Source organism: Diceros bicornis, chromosome 6, assembly GCF_020826845.1.
Source record: "Diceros bicornis minor isolate mBicDic1 chromosome 6, mDicBic1.mat.cur, whole genome shotgun sequence".
Classification (NCBI taxonomy): domain Eukaryota; kingdom Metazoa; phylum Chordata; class Mammalia; order Perissodactyla; family Rhinocerotidae; genus Diceros; species Diceros bicornis.
Genome location: NC_080745.1, coordinates 87694119 through 87717275, shown reverse-complemented (window position 1 = coordinate 87717275; position 23157 = coordinate 87694119). Strand labels below are relative to the sequence as shown.

Genomic DNA, 23157 nt, shown 5'->3' with positions numbered 1-23157 from the left:
GAGCCCAGAGAATAAAAGGAGGTGAGAAAGATGGGCTGGTTGGATGGACGTGGGGAAAATAGAGACCAAGTGGTTGATCTTTTAAACACATAGATAGTAATAAATTCTGGGAATCTTCTTCTACATCAACTTTGTCACCGAGCAGAAAAAGAAAAGTCAGAGAGGAAAGGCAGCATGGATGAGGTGGGAGAAAACTTTTTCCCCGGTGATGTCCTGGTCTTCTCAACGAGATGAGTTTGTCATTGTGAAAGCACCTTTCAGTGGGACAGTCCCTCGAGAAAGGTCATGTGTGGTCCTAGAATATTCAAGAAGCAAAGAGGTCTAAGAGCTTCCAGGTCACCGAGGTGGCTGAAGTGGGGCAGGCGTCCAGGCCAGCTGAGCGCCCCCTGCAGGGAGGTTGGGGGTTCTTCACTGCCTGGCTCACACCCATCGGAGCCAACAGAGCGGAAGGATGGGCCTTTCTTTCCCCATGAGAAGATCATAGTCTACAGACTCGGGCCCAAATGATTTTGTCTTTTATTTATATGCTATTTTGTTTTACCTGTCTTAAAAATGCATTATAAAATCACTACTTGTGTTATTTAAAGCACTGGAGCACTTTCTAAAGAAACCGTGTTGAAGCTGGCCAAGTATAGGTAATCCCCAGTCATTTCTAATAAATATCTTTAAATAGCCCCAAAATGTGGATTTTAAAAATGGGATTCATAATGTTGCTATACATTATAATTATATGTTTGGATCAGGCAATTATGCACATTTCCAGTAATTATGTGATTAGCAATAATTACATTAGCTATGTAAATATACAATAGTCAACTAGACATGACTTAAAACTCTGTAGTATAAATGAATACACTGAAACAATGTGCTCACGTAAAGAACCGGCTAAGAAAGAGAATGGTCAAGTTGAAGCTTCACAGAAGTTATTTGCAGGGGATAAAAATCTGTATTTTGTCTTAATCTGGTCATGGTTTTAAGATAAGTTCAGAGCATTAGCCCACCACTCCCCGGGCTGCCCACTGCTGTCTAGGGATTGGGTTGGTAGAATCGCCCACACCCAGGCAAGCCCTCACTTTCTGCAGATGAGAATCAGGTTAAATGTCTTATTAATTCCCTATTACTCATCTGTAGAATGCAGACTTCAGCTTCTCTTTGCACTTGTCGATTCGCGATCGGCTCTGTCTGTACTTGGCAGATTTCTTAAAACTCACCACACTGCTAAAAGCAGCGTGTTAAAGCCACTAAGTTTCCACTTGGGGGTGGCAGTGTGGCACGTGTAGAGTCAGTGGCCGGGGTGTGTGTGTTCATCGCTGTCTTGGTTTTGTTTTGTGGCTGCTGCTCTCGCTCTCGCCCCACCACAGTGGATCCTGCTCTCCCTTCTGGTTGGTGGCACCCTGTCTCTGTCCGTGTTTGGGATCAAACCTCCTGAGTGTCCCCTGGAGCGCCTGGCCTGTCTTTCAGGCTGCTTTGCTCTTGGCGCGTTTCATCTTGGTCACTGCCCCTTTGCGGAGAGACTGTCTGCTTCAAGGCCTGATACATACCTCACAGGACCCAGGGGTCCAGTGCAGTCAGGCCAAGTCTCCTTCATCAGAGGAGGTCCAGCGCAGCAGAGGCCTGCAGGCTGTGCCCCACACAAATTCAGAGAATGCCCCTCGGCTTGGATACATCCCAACACAGCTCAACCTAATTACAGGTATTTGGGGAGACTGTGAAACCAGAACCCCAAGGTACCCTTCACTGCAGTGTCTTGCTCTCTCACTTTTTTTCACAACCTTACAAGTGACTCCCTGTGAAATGAGGCTCATGCTTCTGATTGATTGACGCTCAGTCCATCAAACCATTATTTGATGAGCGTCCTGAACATTGATGGGCTCTCTTGCTAATAAAGCTCGGGCTCTTGGTGTGCTCTGTCTCCGGAGAGGCCTCAGGTGGCTTTCTGAGATTCGAGCTCCCCTTCCAGGTCCTGGCGAGAACTGGACTCAGCACCACCAGCTGCGCTGTGAAGTAGCAGGAGGGGGACGCGTTCTGGATATCTGTGTGCACCTAGTCACAGTGGTCCCCACACTTCCCTGTCCCTCCTGCCATGTTACTTGTCAGAGGGGCTGGAACATCCATCAAGCTTGTTTCCAGGTCCCAATTGGAAAGATGTATGTGCCGCGAGGGTCCTTCCCGTTCCGTTCACATCCTGGAATTCTTCCAGGCAGGGTGGCTACTCAGTCCTTTCATGTCCTGCAGAAGGTCTACAGCCCACCTTCTGCCTGTACCATTGGGGCCCGTGTGCTGAACCATGCACCACAGGCTGAGGCAGTGTGGGTCCTGCCGGGCAGCATCTGATTCTGGGGCTGTCGGTCCTCCTCTGCTCTCTCAGCTTAACGCCCACTGTGCATAGGCCACGCCAGTGAGGCACTGTGCTTCAATGTGGGCATGGGTTCAGAGGCCGGGGGATCATGGGTAGGGGCTTCCTGGTGACCGTGTACACCTCATCTTTCTCTGTCACACAGTACACCCCTTGAGGGCAAGGACTGGCTGTCGCCATCAAGTCCTGTGCCCTGTACGGAGTCATACTCTGCGGGTCACTTCACAGCCTGTGTGTCAAATGAACGAGTAAGTGGTGAATGGAGGAAAGACATGTCAGGAGGGACAGGGTTCATCCCCTTAAGTGAGAATACCATGGGCTGTCTGCAGGTGGATGCATTCCCTGGATTATTTTGGTGGTGTTTTCACCTTGATAGGTGGCAGATTTCTTTGGGACAAAGTGACAGGATGAATTGAAGGAGCTTCCTGGAGGTGAGCTATTTGAGGTAGACCCTGGTAGATGGAAATGATTGAGTATCACAAACAAAGGTGAGAGGAAGGAATTCTGGAATATTCTGAACCCAGTACAGATGAGGAGACATAAAACATGGAGTGTGATGGGGTGAGGGATGGCAATGTCAAGGTGAGTTGGAGGTCACCTGAGATGCTGAGATTTTGTAAGAAGAGCTGTTATTGGAGGTTTTTACAGGCAGGAAGGAAGCAGTGTTCACTGAGCACCTGCCTGGGGCAGAACTTGTGCCAGGTGCTGCCAAGGACTCAGCACAGCCTTTCAAGGTAGATTTGGTCCCGTCGCTTGCCCAGGCCCTGCATTCGAGCTGGGGCCCCAGTTCACGCTTCCTTCTTCACTGGCACATTCAAAACATGCCATAAAAGAGATGGACTTTTTACCCCATAACGAGTGGGAATCAAACCTAATTTTCATAACATGGCTCTCATTAAGTTTTATGACCTAGTCAAGGAATTGAGTCAGGAGCAATGCGCAAGCCTTTGTTTTTACTTAAAATGGCTAAATCTTATAGTTACGAGAAGGCTGGGACTGTTGAGAGTGCAGCTGATTTTGAAAGGGTTGTTTTGGTTGCAAGACTCCACCCAAGGGTCTTGGGTTTTCTTTGAAGGCTTGCGCTGATGATCCAAAGGCTCCGGGCTTGGGTGCACACAGCATGCACCCAAGGACGTTGAATCCTGCATCAATCCTTTGATGGACGTGATGTCTGGACAGTTCTGCTGATTTTCTCTTTGTACCAGTGTCATTTAGATGAAGGCTCCAATGAAACTCTGCCACATGTCCTATTTGCTGTTTTACCCATGCACTTGGGATTTTTCCCCCCTCTGATTTAGATTAACCAAGTAAGTTACAGGGGGAGGGGGGGAGAAGGAAAGAAAACTTTTTTAAAGGCAGAAAGCTGTTTTTAAACATTCTAAAACACTTGACAAAAACAAACAAAAAACCAACACAGCCTGTACACATTTAAAAGTAGGAAGTGGGATGTCATGGGCCTATTTTTGGCCTTGTCTCTGCTGGAAAACTTTATAACCCACTAACCTCAGCAGTGTCCCCCAGGAGATGCCGCCTGTGGGACGTGGAGGGCGAGGGTGCTGTGGTGGCTTCATCTGGGGTTCAGCAGGCACAGGGGAGCCTCTTGGGGGGAGGTGCGTTCTTAGTTCCGCCTTCACTTTCAGAGCTGCCTTGGTCTTGTGGCCCCAAGGACTGCAGGAGGACCAGGAAGTGGAAGCCCCTGGCCAGGGTTGGCCCACCATGGAGAGGGCTGGCCCAGGAACGCCCCAGAGTGGGCATGGCTGCCTCCTGAGAAGGAGCAAGCATGTTGCTGTCAGGGGACAGGCAGTTAGACCCTATGACCTTCATGTGAGTCCAGCCTTTAGATTCACTGATCCCACCATACACCTGATGTTGTTTTTTAAAGAAAAACGAAGTGAGGGTTAGACCCCAGAGCAATGCTTCTATTTCCCGTTCTTTTCGAGCAGATTCCCGGGTCATTGTGTTGATCAGAACATGAGATGCCTGTTGGTGATTTGCCTGAGGACTGCTCTGTGAAAGAGATTGCTGGTCGTCCCTGCCTTGATTTTCTTCCCTGCTAGATCTAGATCCATCTTTCAGAGTGTTCAGGTCTCTGTGGTTGTGAATTGAGGCCTTACGTTGCACGGGGAATTGAAGAATTGTCTTTGAGAGGATGTCGCTTTTAACCCTGAGGTTGCCATTCGGATTATTCTATGTGGTCAGCTTTATCTTAGGTTTATTTTGTCTGCAGGAGATTTTGGATTGTCTATTTCTCAATTTTCTGAAGAAAGCTTTTCATGTTATACAATTTTCTGTAGTGAAACTCTTTGCAGGATTAAAAAATTAAGTCTGTAAGACTCGTTAGTCTTTCAGAAATTGGTCCCATCTTGCTTTATTTAGTCAACATGAGGTTTTCAGAAAAGCAGCCCTTTCTAAAAGACTGCAACATGCTAAAAAAAAATCTGCCAGAGTGTTTAGAAAAGTGCAAGTCCAGTTACAGGTGTTTTTACCTAACACAGGAAAACATCTGTCATAATATTTGGCGGATTGCAGAGGCGAGGCTGCGTGAGTTTGGGTGGCTTCCAAGCAGAATGGGTTGGAAGTTGATGGAAAGGGAACCCGGGCCTCCTCGTTCTGCTGCGGAGGGTGCCACCCGCCCTGAAGCTCGTCTGACCGCTGCCGCCCCGCCCCTGGCTTTGCGCCTTCGACGCCTTCTCAGAAACCTGAGAAGTGGTGAACAGTGTGTGAACTGGTTTCTTAGGAGCTGTTGGGTACACATTCTTCTAGATAGTCCTGCTTCAGTTGTAGAACTTGGACTGAAAACTAGATGCCCGTGAGGTCGGAGAGTCACCAGAGCCATCCTAGACAGAAAGATCCGGCACAGACAGCTCTTGGAGGTCATCCACACATCTCTGAAAGGACGTGTCTGCACCATGAGGGGGCCTCTTAGCATTTACACCACACAACGTTATGCTTGTTTGTTACAAAAAGGAAGGGAAAGGAGATGGCGCAATGGCAGGACACTGAGGCTTCTGGCCCTTTCAGGCATCGGCTAAAGGCTGGGAGCTCCGTGCACCCCGTCCTGAGGGGTTGGAGCAGCCGTCTCTTTAGGAGTTACTTTTCGATACTCAAATAGTTAATTTTATAAGTGACACGTTAATATTTTGGGGCTTTGGAAAATCTTAAGAAAATAACAGAAGTGCTTTGGTAAGGAGGGTCCCCCTTTCCAGCACCAGCAGGGCAGAGTGACTGGGGCCGGTGCAGGGAGTTGGGGAAAGCAGAGCGTGGGCTTTGGCGTTTGACCTGGGTCCCGCACCCTGCGGCCCTGGGCGAGGCGCCCACCCTCTCCGTTCCTGGCATCTGGGATGTGATGTAATCATATCTGCCCGTAGAGTCATTTATGAGCGGAACACCTAGAACAGGGCCTGGTACAGACGTTCAACAAGTGTTGAAGCCCTCTGTCAAGGATCCCATAAGAAAAACGTGATATCGAAGATGCCCTGTTTCTGGTCACCTCTGAAGGGTCAGAACTGCTACTGTCCATCCTGCCTGGCTGGCCATGTTCTCTGGTGGAAGGAGAGGTGGCAGTGGCAGCAGCAATGGGGCGGAAACCCCACTGCGCGGCCTAGAAGGCCCCTCCCAGCTGAAGAACCCAAGACTAGAAGAGGGAGGTGACAGGCGGATGTGGGCTGGGGGCCACTCGAGGTTATCTGGTTAATGTCTTTTCTCGATGAAGGTGTGTCCTGCCTGATGCGCCAGGCCTGTTTCCACGCAAACCCGTCTCCTTGTCTTCATTCTTAGGAGGGTTCCTGGTGAAACCGCCCTGCCTTTCTCTCAGCCCTCTCCTTTCCCTCTCCTTTCCCTGCCCAGGTTCTGGATAGGGGCCAGAAGAGGAGAAACCTGCAGAAGTTGGGCCTGCCCAGCCCGCCAGCTCCCTGGCGCTCCTGGCTGCCCAATGGTGCCGGGAAATGATGTGCTGTAACCAGATAGTGCTATTTCCATTTAGTTCAGGCTCTGTAATGTTTTCCTGTCCTTTTTGATGTATCTTCTAAGTGAACACGTCCTCAGGCTGTTGGGGAGATGTATAAATATTGTCTTGCATGTGGCCAGGCCTGTTTCCTCCGTCTCCCCTGCCCGGGCCATTCAGCCCGTGATTGCAGATGTACCAGCAGAGGAATTGCAGAAATTGGCGCCAGCAGACTTCTTTTATACATGGAAACCCAACCTTTTGCAGTGTGGCTTGTTAATTTTTCTTTTTTTTCTTTTCATGCATCCTAGGAGGTGGAGGGGGTTGGGGAAGGGTTTGCGTCTCTTCCCCTGCCAGAGCATTTTCCAAGATAACTCAAGGGCTTGTTGGCATTTTTACATCAGAAATGGGGCCGTGGTGTTTAAATAACAGACTCTGGGGTTCCTGGGGATGCATCCCCAGGCAGTACTAGGGCCAGTTCAACAGTCCGTCGGCGGTCACAGGAACTCTGGCTTTTGGGGACCAGCACTCTCTGGGGAGTAGTGTTGGTTTAAACAGAGCTTGTCCCGAAGTTTAATATGTGTTGATCAGGTCGTGGGGAGGTGGGGTGGGCACTGCCCTTGTAAACTGTCTTGCATTACCACGTGCCTCCAGTTCCTGGAAACGGACTTGTATCTACTTTCTTCCCTCACAGTAATCTTCATATTTCTCATATTTAAAAAAATATTTTTTTGATGACTGATATTTCTCTTTAGTCGAAGATTCCAGTTGAATCTTAGATTGAGAGAGATGTGAGTGAAGTCAAAACATTCAGGTCTAATGGCTGCAAATGTGCATATTGTCTCATTTTAGAATGTTGCATCTGGACACAGCCTTGGTAGCCCCCCGATTACCAGCTTGTGTTTCTGTTGTGAAATCTTGGAAGAGCAGAACCGGCAGCATTAGTCTGCAGGGTTGCTTCTCTGGGACCTGTCTACATGTTTTAGGAAATGTTTTAGTACTCCTGTTTGTGGTGTTCCTTTATCTAGGTAACTGCTGCTCTTTGCATTATTGGACCCAAGGTCCCTAGTGGGCTATGTAAAATCTTAATCCATGGAATATGGGAAATCATCCACAAGATCTAAGCCAGGCCGAGCCTGCTGGAATTATGCTTTCCTTGCGAACAGATTTAAAGGAAGACGCGTTTCAGATGCGGCCGCGTCCTGGTTTTGCTTCATAATATTCGAGTTTAGTCATTGACCTCTGTTGCAGTCTTAAAATGATAAATTTTAGATTACATGCACGGTGGTTGTTTTTTTCCTGGCAGAATGGAGGGATCTGTGTTTTACGATAATAAGGTAAAGAATCCATTTGGACTTGAGCAGTGTAACTCGTTTGATTCATAACCAAAGAGTCATCTCAGAGCCAGATTTCAATATTGGCGGAGCATCAGGCTGCAGCCCTGGCCCGTTTCTCAGGGCACCTCATGTTCTAGAACTGTGGGTGAGACTTTTTTTTTTTTATCCTGCCTGCCTGCCTGTTCACATTTAATTTGTTCCTGGCCGTGTGCAATGGATTAACATTTCATCAGGGTGGATTAAGATTGAATTGACATTAAAGCGGTCTTTTTCTATTTTCCTTCTGTCACTGTTAGGCGCTCAGAGGCAGCCGGGGGTGTGGGGGGCACCTTCCGGAGCGGGAGGCAGTGCTCATCCAAAAAGTGCTCTGGTGAGGACGAGGGAGATAAGCCAGAGCCTCAGTGTGACAGTAATTCCCAGTTGCAGGTCGAGAGGCCTGGATGGAGCCCGAAGCTGGCTTCATCAGTCTAACGAGATGTCACATGGAACAAAAGCTTTAGGGGTTTTATTTAGCTCCTAATCCGCACGCTGAGAGAGCCGCGGTCCATGTGAGCACGCCAGGGAGGGGGCCCCAGCAGGCTCGATGCAGCCTCCTTTCTGGGACTGAGCCATAAAGAAAAGACCTCTCGTGCTACCGTTGGGGAGTGAGGCAAAGTTACCGTGAGTGTTGTGTTTTGTCTGCTAAGGTTTCGGAGGATTAATAATTTAGGCCATCCTTTGAAATAGGAACCCCCAGTTGGTTGTTCCTGCCGTCTCGGAAGGGTTAGGATCCAGCCAGGTCTGGTTTTGATGTATGTAATTGAAGATTTATAAAGAGAGGCTTCCTCCTCTGCCTCGGCCGCAGTATTCTTTTTTCCAATGCCGGTTCCCAGCAGGCATATAAATATTGGGCGTTCGCAGAGCTGGGATGCTGCCGGGTGGTACGAGGGCCCCTGGGAGATCGCTGAGGCTCCAGGGAGGAGCAGCTCTCTGACAGACGGAGGCGGAGAGGGACTGTGGTATGAGCAGCCTAACCCCAGGCTGCAGGTGGCCGCCATGCCCGGGGCCGCCGAGCCCTACCTCCACCGGGAGGCCTTGTACCACTCCGGCGCCGGAAGGAAGAGTTCTGTTCCCGACTTCACCTTTTACGACAGCAGACAGGCAGTCATGTCTGCTCGCGGTGGCCTGCTGCCTCGGGATTACTACGGCGACCCATCCGGAGCCGCTCGGGCGCCCAAAGAGCCTCGCCACCATCGGGACCCGGGAGTCGGCCACCTGCTGCCCGGTTATGGAGTGCTTGGCAGCAGAATGACGTGGGATCAAGTGCAAGGCCGGGTCCCTGCCCTGCAGGACACTGGTCACCTGTACCCGGATCCTGGAGGTAAAATGATCCCTCAGGGGCAGCGGACGCAGAGCAGGGCCCTGTCGCCCACGCGGTATGCAGGGGAGCTGGCCGACAGCAGGTGCGGAGTGGAGGCGCCTGCCTACCCCTCCAGCCAGGCCTACAATGATGTCGGCGAGAGGCCCGCGGACTCCGCCGCGGCTAGACAGGCAGCCCCCACGTGCCTAGTCGTGGACTCCAGCGCAGCTGCCGCCTCGGAGGGCAGCCCCGGGGCAGCCCCAGGCCCCCTGAACCAGGACTACGGACCTGCCCAGGAAAGCATCCACTCCAAGGTGGCTTATGAGAATTGTGAGAGTGACCTGTCCACCTTCCAGGGGCCCGCGGGCAAGAGGAGCGTGATGCCCGAGTTCCTGGCCCTCCTGCGGGCTGAGGGTGTGGCGGAGGCCACGCTGGTGGCCCTGCTGCAGCAAGGCTTCGACTCCCCAGCCGTCCTGGCCACGATGGAGGACGCGGACATCAAGTGTGTTGCACCCAACCTGGGCCAGGCCCGCGTCCTAAGCCGCCTGGCCGGCAGCTGCAGGACTGAGATGCAGCTGCGGAGGCAGGGCCGGGCAGGCCCGCTGCCCCGGACACGCTCCAGCAGCTTCAGCCACCGCAGCGAGCTCCACGGTGACTTGTCTTCTCTGGGTGCCTCGGCCCTGCAGCCCCAGCCTGGGGGTCCCCTGCAGGCGGCATCCGCCCGAGCTGGAGACCCGGCTCGCCGCCCCTCCAGTGCACCATCCCAGCACCTCCTAGAAACGGCAGCTACCTACTCTGCCCCCGGGGTGGGCACCCAAGCCCCCCACTTCCCTTCCAACTCTGGATATAGCTCTCCTGCCCCTTGCACCTTGACAGCGCGGCTGGGCCCCCCATACGCCCCACAGGCCGGGGTGGCCTTGACCAACCCGGGACCCATGACCCCCCTTCATCCAGGCCCCAGAACAGCCTACTCCACGGCCTACACGGTGCCCATGGAACTGCGGAAGTGGCAGCGCAGTGTGGGCGCGTCTCCCCTGCCCAGCCCCCACGGCAGCCCCCAGCTCTTGCGGAAGCCCGGTGTCCCCGTGGAGCCGTCTACCCTGCCACCAGCCAGCCAGAGCATCCACACGCCTCACTCATCCTACCAGAAGGTGGCCCGGCGGACAGGGGCCCCCATCATCGTGTCCACCATGCTGGCTCCGGAAGCAAGTAATGCCCCCCTCCCTGCCTTTCCTCGCCTAGGACGTTGAGGGGACAATGCAGGCAGAGTTTTGAGCACAGGACAGTGAGCCAGCCAGCCAGTTGACAGGGGCTCTCTTGGGTGAAACGGATTTCAGTGCAGGCTGACCCGCTGGAACAGCATTGCCTCCCCTTTCTCTAGTTGGGCTCAAGTTGATTTGTGGATTTCCCTTTATGGTGGTGAAACACAGCTGTGTTTCTGGGAGAAACCCAGAAATCATTCAGAACAGAATGAAACCATCAGCTCACGGGGGTGGCGTTTTCTCCAGCTCACATTCGGTGGCTTTGGAGAAAGCAGGGATATTTATTCAATCCTCCCATAAATTGTGCGTCATTCAGTTGCCATTAGAAGTGCATTATAGTGCGGAAATGCACCTCTGACGGATCTACACACAGCATCAGAGGTGGGACTACCCGCCTTAGAGCTAAAAACGGTGTGCTTCCAGACTTGTGTGTTAAACAAAGCAAGATGTTGAAATCCCTTAGAACTCCGTTTCAAAAACAGACGTGGTCTCGCATATTGGAAAATACAGTTGGGAATTCTGTTTACTTGTAGGGAAGAATATATTTCCAAGTCGAGGGAAGAGATAACGATCCTAGGTGGTTCTCTTCAAAACGTGAGACAAATGTAATCTACTGCATGTGTTTCCTTGGGCATTGTGGATTAACTTCCAGGTCGACATCCTCTGAACAGCACTTAGAATTTTTATTTTAACTTTAGAAGCTTTACTGACAATTTAAGCTGAAAATCAGTTCTCTTCCCTTTTTTCCACTTGCCTCCCTAGCGTAATTTAGAAAACTGAATCCTTTTTAAATGATTTTTTTCCTAAATAACTAGTATTGTAGGATGGACGTAGTGGGGTGAAAATAAGAGGTACCTTTTAGAAAATATGCCTTAAATAGCTGTGGTGGGTGGGTACTGGGAGCTGATCTAGAAACCTTGAGATGCTGAGTTAGTTTTATCTATCATACCGGTGGAACTGGTGATGGTTTGGCTACTACTAGACTGAACTGGCTTTTGTTGCTTTACAGCTTGACCTCCAGGCATTTTTCTTTCTTATTTCCGAAGGGAGATTGAGCAACTAGTTGAATTTTCCTGTTGTCTCTCACTATGGATTCTGGTTTTGTCTCATCTGTGAATTTCTTTTTAAGTCTGTCATACAATTTATTTGACTTTTTTTAGTCAGTGTGCGACAGGAGAGAAGTCAGATAATTTTTCTGAGGGCCTGTGCCTTCTCCCTCACAGTCAAACGTTCTTTCTTTGCAACCAACTAATTTGCATGGCGGTGACATTTGTTGCTCCAGTAATTTCATCTGATAATGGCCGGGCTTGCAAAGCGGATCTGAAAACATATTCCTTAATTATGTGTTGCTAAGCAACTGGAGGGTTTGGTCATAATCACAGAAAGATTATCTCCTTGTTGAAGTCCTGGAAAGGTTTTGCTGAAGGAGGACCCGTTAAATTGCCTTATTTTCTTCTTTTTCTGTTAATTTTGCACTGCCTTCTATCAAAAACATTCACTGTTATTTGGGTATGGGGTGAGGGAGATGTTTAAGTTGTTAGGAGTGTGATTGTTAACACACAGTTTTGCAGACCAAAGGATATTGATTTTTGTTTCATTTGCCTGGCAGCAAGCCAATGCCAAGGAAGTCTGCAGTCGGAAGGCTGCCAGCAAATAAATTTCTCTGTCGAATGATCTATCCCATAGCTGTCGTTTTCCTCCTCGTTCCTTCTCGTAGGTTCAGTGTCTCATTATAACCCTCCCCAGAAAGCAGTGTGTCGGGGGCTCGGGGTAGGAGCTTGGCTTCCCGGGAGCTTTCCGCCTGTATAATGGTGTTTTGTGTGGCAGGAGAATCAACAGCCAGAGTTGGATCTGTTGGAACCTACAGTCATGCTCCTGGCGAGTCACTTTGCCCCCAAGAGGATAACATTTACGTTTAAGGAAAGCCCCACAGACCTCAAGTTTAGAAACCCAAAGCTTGTGCCGGGAGCTCCACCTTGGCTCAGCTGCTGAGCTGGGCTGAAATGGGAGATGGCCGTCTTTAAATCTAGATTTAGCCACCTCGGTCATCGTGGCACAGCCAGCATGAATAAATATTTCGTTTTGGTCTTCTCTTCACCTAACTCGAATGGTTCCCTCTGATCTGGAGGGGCAGGGAGTGGATGCCTAGGCAGTGGACTGCCCTCTTTCCTTTTGGAGAGGCAATCTGTGTGTTTACAGTGGGTTGTGTGTTTGTTTTTAAGTGCCTGGTTTTATTTTTCTGTGCTTTGGGTATTTTAACATACATTTGCTGTTCTTGGTTTGTGAACTGAACTACCTGCTTCAGCTGGGTTGGCTTATGTTGGTGGAAATAAGAGGCTCCTGTGTGTTAGTCCGTGGACCAGGCAGCTCGGGGTGCCCAGGCGAGGAGGGACCCTCGTGCAGCCACCAGCCCATGTGACGCAGGATTAGTGGGCTGCATGTCAGACCTGCGTGAGCATCAGAACCTGGGGGATCTGCTGTTGCTCACACACTGACCTGGGTGACTGTGGCACAAGCTGTAGAACCTTCCGGCAGTGGCTGTAACCCAGCAATGCCCCCTCCCCCGTGTCACATGGTGCCGACCACGGCCAAGGGTTTGCTGTTGCGAGAGCCCTCCCTGATGGATTCAGCAGGGCACGTCATGTAAACAGCAGTGCTGCAGCCATTTTCATGTTGCTGTCCTCCCCCGATATGACAGAGCACTTAGGCTGCCCGGGGCTCCGCTGAGGAGCAGACCCTGTGCTCAGTTTAACGTGTGAGAGGTGCAACCACAGCTCACTCTCTCTGGGGTTTTTCCATTTCCTTCCAGTCATTTTTCTGGATGCAACTGGATTTATTAAGTGCATTTGTGACAGCCATCTAGTTGCCCGCGGTGCTGCCCGAGGAGCCTTCAGGACAGGACAGGCGGTGTCCATGGCCTGTTTACTCTGGGGCTGTGGAGGAGGCTGCTGGTGGTGATCTGTCACCAGAGCTGATCGCTCACGGGGCGTGTTTGTTGTGGTGCTGAACTTGTGGCACTGGCTGGCAGCGCCGTGGGTGTGCACACCTGGTCTCCTGGGTAGGAGGGCCCCCGGAAGAACACTGTAGTCGTGTCAGAATCCCCATAGAGCATTGTCCTGTTGGGCCCATGCACACCTGGTGATTCCTCGTGTGTCCTGGGCTATCACGAAGGTGGGTAGGGGAGCAGGCAGTTCGCTGGTGTTGAGGATGATGATCCTCAAACCATTGGTCTGGAGGGAGGCTGCAGAACCACCACAAGGCTCTAAAGAACCCCCCCGCCCCTCCCAGATTACACCCATTCCCCACCCCCAAAGCAGAGCCAGCCCAGGAAGGGTAGGCTTGGTTGGCTTCCCCATCTCAGCACTCGGGGACAGTTGGGGGTTGGGGGCGGCTCTGGGGACCTGACCCTGAGCTGGCCCTGCAGAGCAGCAGGGAGATGCACCAGCTTTGGCAACTGAAGAGCCTTACTATGTCAAGATTGTGCAGTCTGGCTAAAGAGACTCAGAAAGGAAGTAGAGAGGCATCTCTCGGGCTGCCGTCCAGGGCCGGAATCCTGACACAAACCACTCACTGAGCAGGGCAGGGCGTGGTTCTGCGCGGGTTCGTTGGTCCTTCGTTCCTTCAGCACTGAGCAAGCCGCTGCTGTGTGCCAGGGCTGGGGTCGGATGCCTGGCACCCACAAGTGGACGAGACCCAAGCCTGGGGGCTGGGTGGGGGCGTTACTGCGACCTGAAACAAGGGCCAGGATAGGGACACACATAGGGGCCCCTCGGAGCCTGGACGCTCAGGAGAGCGTCCCTCAGGAGCACGTGTGCCCTGGCAGGAAGGCTGAGGGCAGGGCATGAACTCCAGAATGGCCGGCAAACTGCACACGTCGCGGTCAGGCCAAGGGGACGGGACACTGCCCAACCGCACGAGGGAACGGGGGACCTGTGTGCGTGGCTCACGGCCTGTGGGCTGTTATGGTCCTGGCTGTTGCTTTGTGCCTCTCTGGGGCGTCTCCTGGATTTTGTCGTGCAGAGTGACGCATACCTCCGTGGTTGAGAAATTCCGTTCTCCTAGAATGGGAAGGGGGCTGTGCGAGGCCACCCAGCCGGGGCTCTCCTCTCCCTCTGGCCAGGGCCCTTTTCTTGGCAGAACCTCCCTTCCGAATCAAGCTCCTGAGGAGGAGCCGTGTGCTCCAAGGTGCTGACAGCCTTTCTGGGTAAAACACCTGAGGCATGTCCAGCGGTGTGGGAAGATCGACTGGCCTTCATTTTGCTTTTGGGCTTGGTCAGTGTTTCGGGCTGGTCACTGAGCACGTGTTTGGAGTAAAACGTCGCGCTTTGGTTCATTGTTCTCCGAATTCAGGGTGCCCCCTCGGCAGTCCCCTGCCACTGGCCTCTGCAGTCGAGGCCCTGGATGTGGCCATTCCCTGCCCTCTTAGGGCCCCCTCGATTCCTGCCCCCTGTTGGGAGCTCGCTGGATTGATCTTGTCGTTCCAGCCATCACTGTTGACTCGGCTGTTTTCCCAGAGTGGGAACGACCGTCTCTTGCCTGTCAGTGACCGGAAGAATTTGGACCATGGTCATTTCCTCCTTACCAGCTAAACTCAGAACCTGAGCTTGGCGTCGCCCTTTGTTATTGTAGCTGGTTTATTGGGCTGAGTCTGAGTTTCTCAGTTCCTTATTGGGCTCCTGGGAAAGCCATGGACCCCAGGAATGTGATTTCAGCCCAGGAACATAAGGTAGTTGAATGTGTGACTAAGGGGTGTACAGCCTGCTGTGTGTCTTCAGGTAAGTGCATTGAGTTCTCTGTTTCTATTTCCACGTCTGTCAAAGGAGGAAGGAATTAAACCTGCCTCGTGGGCATGAGTGAGAACGCAGTGAGCACAGGAAGAAATAACTTGAGTGTGGAGGTCATTAAACCAGCTTGGCCTTGGCCAGGGGCTGGGCTCACTTGAAAATGGTGCTTTTATCATCAGCATTGTCACTTGGCCACTTGTAAGGCTGGGAGGCAGTATGCTGGGCTGTGGGGCATTTGGGGGGCCCAGAGGCCGGTCTTGTCCCCCAGCTCTGGGTCCCTCGAAGTAACCTCCTCTGACGTTTTGGGTGTGGACTTGGTGCTTCTGTTCGTGAAGGACAGCGTCAGGATGAGCCGTGGTCGGGCTGCCCAGAGAAGACAGCCCTGCGGCCCGTGTTAGGACCTGAGGGCTGCTCTGAGTCCTCTTAAAGCCTAAGGGACCTTTCACACAACTGGGTATCTGGGAATCTCTGTGAACTCAACTCTTGTACAGCACATGCCCCCCGTGATGGCTCAGACCCCCTGTGCAGGGGTGTGTGTCAGTGATCGTACGAGGAGTGTGGTCTGGGGAGTCACATGGGAACACGGGTTTGAACCCCAGTCTTGCCTAACAGGCCAGGAAGCCCCCGATCCCTGACAGCTAAAGTGGGCTCTTGGACCACCCAGAGGGCTGCGAGATCGTTGCAGGTTTTCTGCCTAACGGTGTGGGCCACAGAGAAGCTGGTTTGTGAGGTTAGTCCTCGCTGTGCTTTTTTTTTTTTTTTTTTTTTTAATTTTATTTATTTATTTATTTTCCCCCCAAAGCCCCAGTGGATAGTTGTATGTCATAGCTGCACATCCTTCTAGTTGCTGTATGTGGGACGCGGCCTCAGCATGGCTGCAGAAGCCGTGCATCGGTGCGCGCCCGGGATCCGAACCCGGGCCGCCAGCAGCGGAGCGTGCTCACTACCGCTAAGCCACGGGGCCGGCCCCTCACTGTGCTTTCTTGTGAATTAGTTTAAAGGAATTGATCAGTGTTGTCACGGGAGGAAGGAGCTGAGCCTGCAGCCAGAACACAGGCCGGCTCGGCTCAAGTTCCTGTCACCAGACCCTCTTTCCTGTGGCCTGAAGGGGCCCAAAGTTGCCCAGCACGGGTTGGCTGTGCCTTCTCATCTCTAGGTGGGCGTTTCGTCTTCCTGGTATAGAAAGCAGCTCCCACAGAAAGAGTGGGGCCTTATCCACCGGGGCCTGTCACAGGCCTCTGCCTGCAGGAAGTAGCCCGTTGCACTCGGCTTTGGTTTCTAAGTAGTAGTTTTGTGTTTTGGTATCTCTTCCCACCCCAAACTCCTCTGAGGTGGCAGTCGCGTCCATGGCACGGGTCAGATTGTCCTGGCAGATCTGCAGAGCAGGACACAAGGGCCTGAGCCGAATCCACAGATGGAGTCAGCGCCAGTGCGTTTACCTGGCCAATGCAGGGAGAAGCCGACAGACCCCTTCACCACGCTACTTTCCAGCAGGACCCTTGCTCTCAAGTGCCCACTGTCCACCCTGGGGCTCTTCAAGTTCCATTCGGCTTTGTGGACCTGGCTTGACCTGGGTCTTCGTGCGCCATGGGGCCTGGGAAGTCCTTGTTAACTTTTGGTATCAGGCATGTAATTTGCAAATATTTTTCTCCCATTCTGTGGTTTCTTTTCACTTTCTTGATACTGTCTTTGAAGGACACAAGTTTTCGTTTTGAAAATTTTGAAGTCCAATTTATTTGTTTTTTTCTTTGGTTTTTGAGCTTTTGGTGTCATAATCAAAGGTCATGAAGATTTATGCCTATTTTCTTCCTAAGAGTTTTATAGTGTGCGCTCTTACATCTAGGTCTTTGAGCTGTTCTGAGTTAACCTTATAGATGGTGTGAGGCAGGACTCCAGCTGTGTTCTGTTGCACGTGGGTGACCAGCTGTCACAGCACCATTAGCTGATGCTTTAAGGGAGCTGAAAGATGGGGAATGAGGGACCAGCCCCATGGTGGAGCCGCACACCAGACGTACTATATTTGGCAACCAGCCTCGTAAGGAAGACAGACAATTTTTTAAAAGAGAAAACCAACATATATTAACAGGGAAGATTTTCAGGTGTTTGGAGCCCATTTCTTGTCCCCAAGAGGATATGAGGCAAGAATTCTAAAGCTGTTCCACAGGTTCCTTGCTAGTGTATGGGAGATTTTCTTTTTAAGTTGATGAAAGAGAAATAATACTTGTAATCCATAACTGATTAGCCCACGTGAGCGATCTAGAACCTAAATGTCATTGAATTATTTGCTGCTGCTGGGTGTGTTTTACCCCCTCGGAAGCTGGCTTACACAAAGGACTTGCCAGTTGTTTTTCAAGTAAAGGGAAAAAAACAAGACTGTTCACTTTTACTTGCTCCCTCCACTGCGCAGGGAACAGGAAGGTTTGCTGCAGTTAAATTTAGCCAAACGGCAGTGTGCGGCGTATGAATAAAACAGCGTTTGCCAAATTGTTAGGAGAGCATCGAAACGCCAATGTAAACGCCCGTCCCCGACGAGAGGGTGGGCGGCTCTGGGGACACGTTCTCCTGAGAGCAGTTGAGAATTGATCCCAGGAACGGTTTGCAAATGTAAGTGGAACAACTCGTGTGAACCCAGGAGAGCCGTATGAGAAGGAGCTCGGGTGCAGAGTTTGTACAAATAAACGAGGGCTCCGGGCTGTGATCGCTGGGCGGGAGGGTAGCAGGAACCCTCTCTGACTCCTGGGTTCCAGTCACATGTGCGGGAAGTGCTGGCAGGGAGTGGGTCCTCCCATTACTGACTTGATTCAAAAACGTCGCCTCCGCAGGGCTGGGGGGCGCACCACTCTAGAGTATTTGACAAGCTTGATCCCATCTGAATTCCTGGGAAGATTCTGGGTGTTTCTCCTTTTAAGATGAAAAATCTGAGGCTCAGAGAGGTTAGCACTCTTCCTTAAGTCACACAGCAGGTCTGGGACTTGAAGCCAACCTGTCTGACTCCAAACCTGTGCTTGGTCACTGCGCCGTGATGAACCACCAAGCACAGCACTTTAGGACAACATGGGAAATCAATAGTGACATAAAGTCGGGGAAAGGGCCACCAGCCCGTGCTGGAGCCAAGGTCCGTGTCAGCAGGAGGAAGCAGGATGAAGTGGCTGGTTCCAGAGCAGGAGTCCTGAGGTGCTCTGAGACTCACTTCTCCCAAGTGTGACATTGGGGTGATGGGCCCCCCTGGAAGGCTCCGAGGACCTCATCGCGCCGTGAGCTGGCCCAGGCGTTGCAGATGGCTGAGCTCAGTGTACGTGTGGCTCCATCGGCACCTACTGGGTGCTCGCCTGTTCCCAGCTGGTGCCCTGCAGGGCTGCACTTGGGCCCAGGCTGCTCTGCTGCAGAGCCCAGCCCCTTTCCTCTGTACTGTGCTGCCTTCTGGGAGAGTTAAGGAAATTAATTCTTCCGGGTGATTAAATGGAATTTAAAGTTCTTGGTCCTAAGTTTAAGCCTAGCCGACAGGAATGGCTCTAGCACACACAAGGTAAAATTGAGTAGATGGAGAGACATAAGCGCAGGAAAAGATGAAACTGGTTGAGAACACAGCATTCCCTGCAGTCCTATTTACAAGGAATTTCACTCTGAGCTTCCTAGCAACAAAAGTAAAGAGGGGAATGAGATCACTGAAAGGATTCACCTTGTGCATAAGATGGGACTGACAAGCCCATTGCTCAGAAGCTTTATTTGAGCGATCCCAAGGTGAATTTCCCCTGCCTTTGACCACCTGTCCAAAGAAGCAGCATCAGCTCTGTGTTTGTAGTTTGCTGTCTTACGTTACCTCCTCGTCCCATGCCCCAACCTGCACCTTCCTGTTTATAGGCTCAGCTGCCTCGGGGAGCTTCCTGCATGTCATCTAACTTTTGTTAAAATTTTCGCCAAGACCTCATCCAGTAGAAGTTGCTAAGCTCAGATGTGCAGGTTTCGGGTGGGCTGGGCTTCTTCTGAGCTGGCAGTGACTGCCTCCCCAGAGTGCCTGCCCCTTCCTCAGGCCGGCCCTTCGGGAGGGGTCGCCGAGTCCAAGGAGAAGTGGCGATGCTTCTCAGCTGAAGGGGGCTCTGCCTGGAGAGGTGAATGCTGTCGCCAGCCGCCCAGCGTGGGCCAGTCTGTTCTTGCTCCGTCCACAGTGCTCGAAGCTGACCTCACAACCCCACCAGCTTCCCCGCTGGGGATTTTTCTATTAGATGCTTTTCATTTGAAGGAATTAATGTGACTTTGTGATGGGTTCTAGTGTTTTCCTGTGAACTGGGCTTTGAGCCTAGAACGCTTTACAAGTGGTTATATTTTAAGAAAAAGTTACAGAGGGAAAGAGCAGGGAGGGGACGTCCCATCAGCTGTTGTGTTTGAGAAAATCAGCTTCCTGGCTACTCTGGGGCCCGAGGGCAGCGCGCTTGGCCTCCGGCCCACCAGAGAGCGAGCCTGTTAAAGGGTCCTTAAGAATCACTTTCCTTTTCGATTTTAGGGCCGCATGAAAACTGAGTTTGCTGAAAGCCTTGGGCCTCCGTCTCCGTCTCAGCCTTGGTGGCTGCCATGGCTAAGAAGCAGAGCGGTATTCTGTTTTTATGGGCACTTGGCCCAGGCAGTACAGTTAGAAGAATAAGCCTGGGTCTGCCAGGCTCTTCCAGGGGCCTTTAGGGAGGAGGTGTGTTGTCCATTCCTCAGGAGTGCCCATGGAGTCCTTCCATCTGATTCCAGGGGATGAGCCAACAGCTGAGGCAGCAACCCAGGAGGCCGCCGGGCGCACATGGGCAGGCCTGCTCTCCAAGGGACGGGTAGGCTGTGGCCCCAGCAGGCCCTTGCTGAAGTGAGCCGGCAGGGGCAGGGGCACTCCACGGCTGCTCCAGGGTCATGGGACGCCCGGGCACCCACCGTGCTGGTCGCTGCTGCTCCCTGTGCTTTGGAAGGAAAGGCCTTTCCAGACTTCAAGAAGAGTGGGGTGTCTTCAGCCTGGTCAGGGACCCTTCCAAGGGCTTCCTTGGCCCTGCTGTGCCCCAAACAGTTCACCCCTCTTCTCCCCCTAGACTGTGCCGAAGCCCCCCTGCCTGGTGGGAGGACCCCCTAATGCTCGCGTGGAAAGAGGTCGGGGAGGTGTGTCCGTGTGGTGGTGGGTTGACCTTGGCCTCCTGGGGTTCCTGCACAGTCCTGTCTGCCCCGCGTGAGCCGGGCACACATGCCAGTCGCAGGCAGCCGGCCAGTGCGCGGGCAGCGTTCGCCTCCACCAGACCCCTCTGGTGCCCCTTCTTTCTTTTCTCATCTTTATTTCATCCTGTTTTTCTCAAGCATCCTCTTCTGTTGTTGCCGTGGGCATATTCTTAGAACGTGAGAAATATTCAAACGCAACACCCCAGTGGTGGGTGGCCCCTTCCTGGGAGTCCCTGAGGCAGAGAGGCGGCGCCCAGACAGCCTGTCCCTCAGCCTCCAGCCAAGTGCGGCCACCGGGTCTGGGCTGTCCCCACGCCCTCCCCAGGGCTCGAGCGGAGCGGGCGGGGAGAGACCCGGGAAGCAGGCCCTGCGTGCCGCACACAGCACTGCATCCCGCGTTGGCTGCTCCGACCTGAGGGTGCAGATTTCTGAACCTGACACTTGGGAAAGGCTCTGTTTTGAAGAACAGACTGCGCTCCTTGCTTTGTCACCTGGGGTTGCTGCTGATTTTTGCACTGATGTGAAAACCAACGATTGCTGTCCCATCCGGGATGGGGCTCTTGTGGTGGTAAAGCGAAATCCAGAGAGAAGACAATGACTGTGTCAGCACCGGTGTGGCTGGCTTGTCCTTCTGTGTTGGTCACATACTCGCGAGGCTGGTTTCCCACCTTGCTGGCATTTCGTCCAGCACCATTAATGAGCTGAATGGTCAATGAATCTCAGAGCGGTAACGGGAGGAGGTGACTGAGGTGGCTTTCCTGGGGACTGCTCTCTGAAGCTATTCCAGGCTTAGCTAGGTTGCCCAGAGCTTCTGCCAAAGGCTGTGGAACACCTTTCCCCCAGTCTAATTGAAAGCCCAAGGAAACGGACACGTGGTGACCAGTGAGCACCCTGCCCTAGGAGAATGCCTGGTGTGGGAGCTCTGAGCAGCAAACACTTGCTTTTCTCAGCTCTGTCCTCTTGGACAAGGCCTGGTGGCTTGACTATCTCTCTAGCTACAGTTTAGAAGAGACAGAACTGTGGTCTCCACTCTGACCACGGCTGCTGGTGGTGGCTGGACACAAGAGGCCCAGCTCTCACTGTCCCGTCCGCATGGCCCTGAACAGATTGAAGCTCGGTCCTTCAAGCTTGTTCTTTCCCGAGGCCTTGGGGGAGGCACTTCCTCCTTCCCAGCCCGAGCTGCTCTCCAGAGCCTCGGTAGGCCCTGCCCAGCCAGAGGCCCACGGACTCAAGGTGCAAAGCAGCTGGGACACGGGACAGAGGCCACCACCATGGTGCTGCCTCTAAGGAAAAGCAGGTGTCGGTGGAGCCTGGGATTTTAGGGGCCGAGGGCAAGGGCCAAGTTAACATTTCTTGCAGCAGGTTTCTTCTCAGCCAGGTCTATGGATGCGTGTTGGGTCAAAGGGCACTTTGAGAAGTGACCGTGTGTTCCTGAGAATGGCTTGGGCACTGGAGACCGTGCACTCGCAGGTTGCTCACCGTCCTGTGGGGTTCTCTGACTTGCATGGATGTGGCCTTCCAGTCTCCATGGTTCTGAGGGCTCCAGGGGCAACCAGCAGACTGGAAGAACTGGGGTGGGCCCTGGGTGGGGTCTCAGCTTGGAAGATACTGAGGAGGGAGGGTTGTTGCCTCTTCCGTGGTGCTGCAAGATTACGTAGGATGACAGTTACCACCCTGATGATTCAGTTCTCGGGCCACAAAATCCAGAGTGACCCCAAAGGGAAGGGTCCACCCTGACGGTGAGAAACCCCAGGCAATGGTTCTTGATTTGGTGAATTTCAAGCCGAGTGTCTATAATTGATAGAGAGCCAGTGCTGCAGTCAGAGAGGGGAGCTTGAAGACTTCCCTTAGCCCATCAAGGTGAGGTCACCTGTCTCGTCAGACTAGACGGGCCCCGGGCCAGGCCTGACGTTTGTGTCCAGTGCCCAAGGTATGCTGAGTTGACCTGGTCCCCAGGGAGGTAGGAGTGACGAGTGGGCATGGGGTGGCTGTCCCTAGTTGCTTTGTGGTGAGCCCTGGGGTTGCACCTGGGTTCAAGTCCCCACCCCACCACTTATTTGCTCTGTGACCTTGAACAAGTTTGTCTCACCTCTCAGTCTCCGCTTCCTCGTTGGTGAAACAGAACAGTGCTTCCCATAGGGGTTTGTCACAAGAGTTTAAATGAAAAAGTGCAAGAGAAGTGCCCAGCACAGCAGGCCTTCTACATAGGTGTGGACCGATGGGATGGGCTCTATGTCATGGGGCCCCGTGGACAGTATGGGGGCTTTGCCTGTTTACCACCCCCAGTTACCCAAACCTTGGTTTCCGTGTGTGTTCCAGCTTTGGGTGCACAGATGATTTTATTGATGTAATAAAATACTGAGAATCAGTCAAGGAATGTCCGTGGTGCCGGCCACGTGACTTAACGTTTTACAGCTTTAGGCCGGTCTCAGGTGTGTCCCAGCTTCCAGGCACATCACTGTAGAGTTTGGTCTAATTGCTGTGGCGGAGGAGACCTCCTGGGTGAGGACAGCATTCTACTCTGCAGGTGAAGCTGAGCAGAGGGTGGGTATTCCTGGTGGTCTCTCCACCTGGGTCTAGAGCAGCTCAGGACTTTGAAAGCCACACCCTCGAATCAGAATCTCGGGGTTCCTGGGATGTGAGCTGGAACCAAAGAGTGCCACCCCCGGGGAGAACAGGCCCAGGATGCCCACGCCTACCTCAGGGCTGGTCGCAGCCTCCTTGTGGTGCAGAACCACTGGCCAGCAGCCAGGGAAGACAAGGTGGGCACTGGCCACGGAGCAGGGAGTTCGCTTGACCAGCTGAGCCCTGGCTTTGTGGTCAGCACCCTCACAGAAGTTGAGACGTGCAGAGTTGTTCACCAGGGTCCTCTCAGCTAGTCTCCTGGAAGCCCATTTTGTCCTTAAGAGGTTCTTACCTTTTAGCTGTAATCTTTGGTGAAGTCCTGAGGCTCAT

At 52.6% G+C, this 23157-nt stretch overlaps 1 protein-coding gene across 6 annotated transcripts in view; it reads left to right on the top strand.

Annotated features, from left to right (window-relative positions):
* The window catches only part of CTBP2 (C-terminal binding protein 2), a 163880-nt gene that overhangs the window by 114119 nt on the left and 26604 nt on the right, over nt 1-23157 (top strand). Inside the window, exon 1 of one of the 6 annotated variants that reach the window (XM_058544255.1) lies at nt 7043-10184. The exons of the other annotated variants lie outside the window; for them this stretch is intronic. Coding sequence (XP_058400238.1) covers nt 8495-10184 — 1690 coding nt within the window. The 5' untranslated portion in view covers nt 7043-8494. Of the gene's footprint in view, nt 1-7042; nt 10185-23157 lie in introns of those variants that run through there. 6 annotated transcript variants of the gene reach the window in all.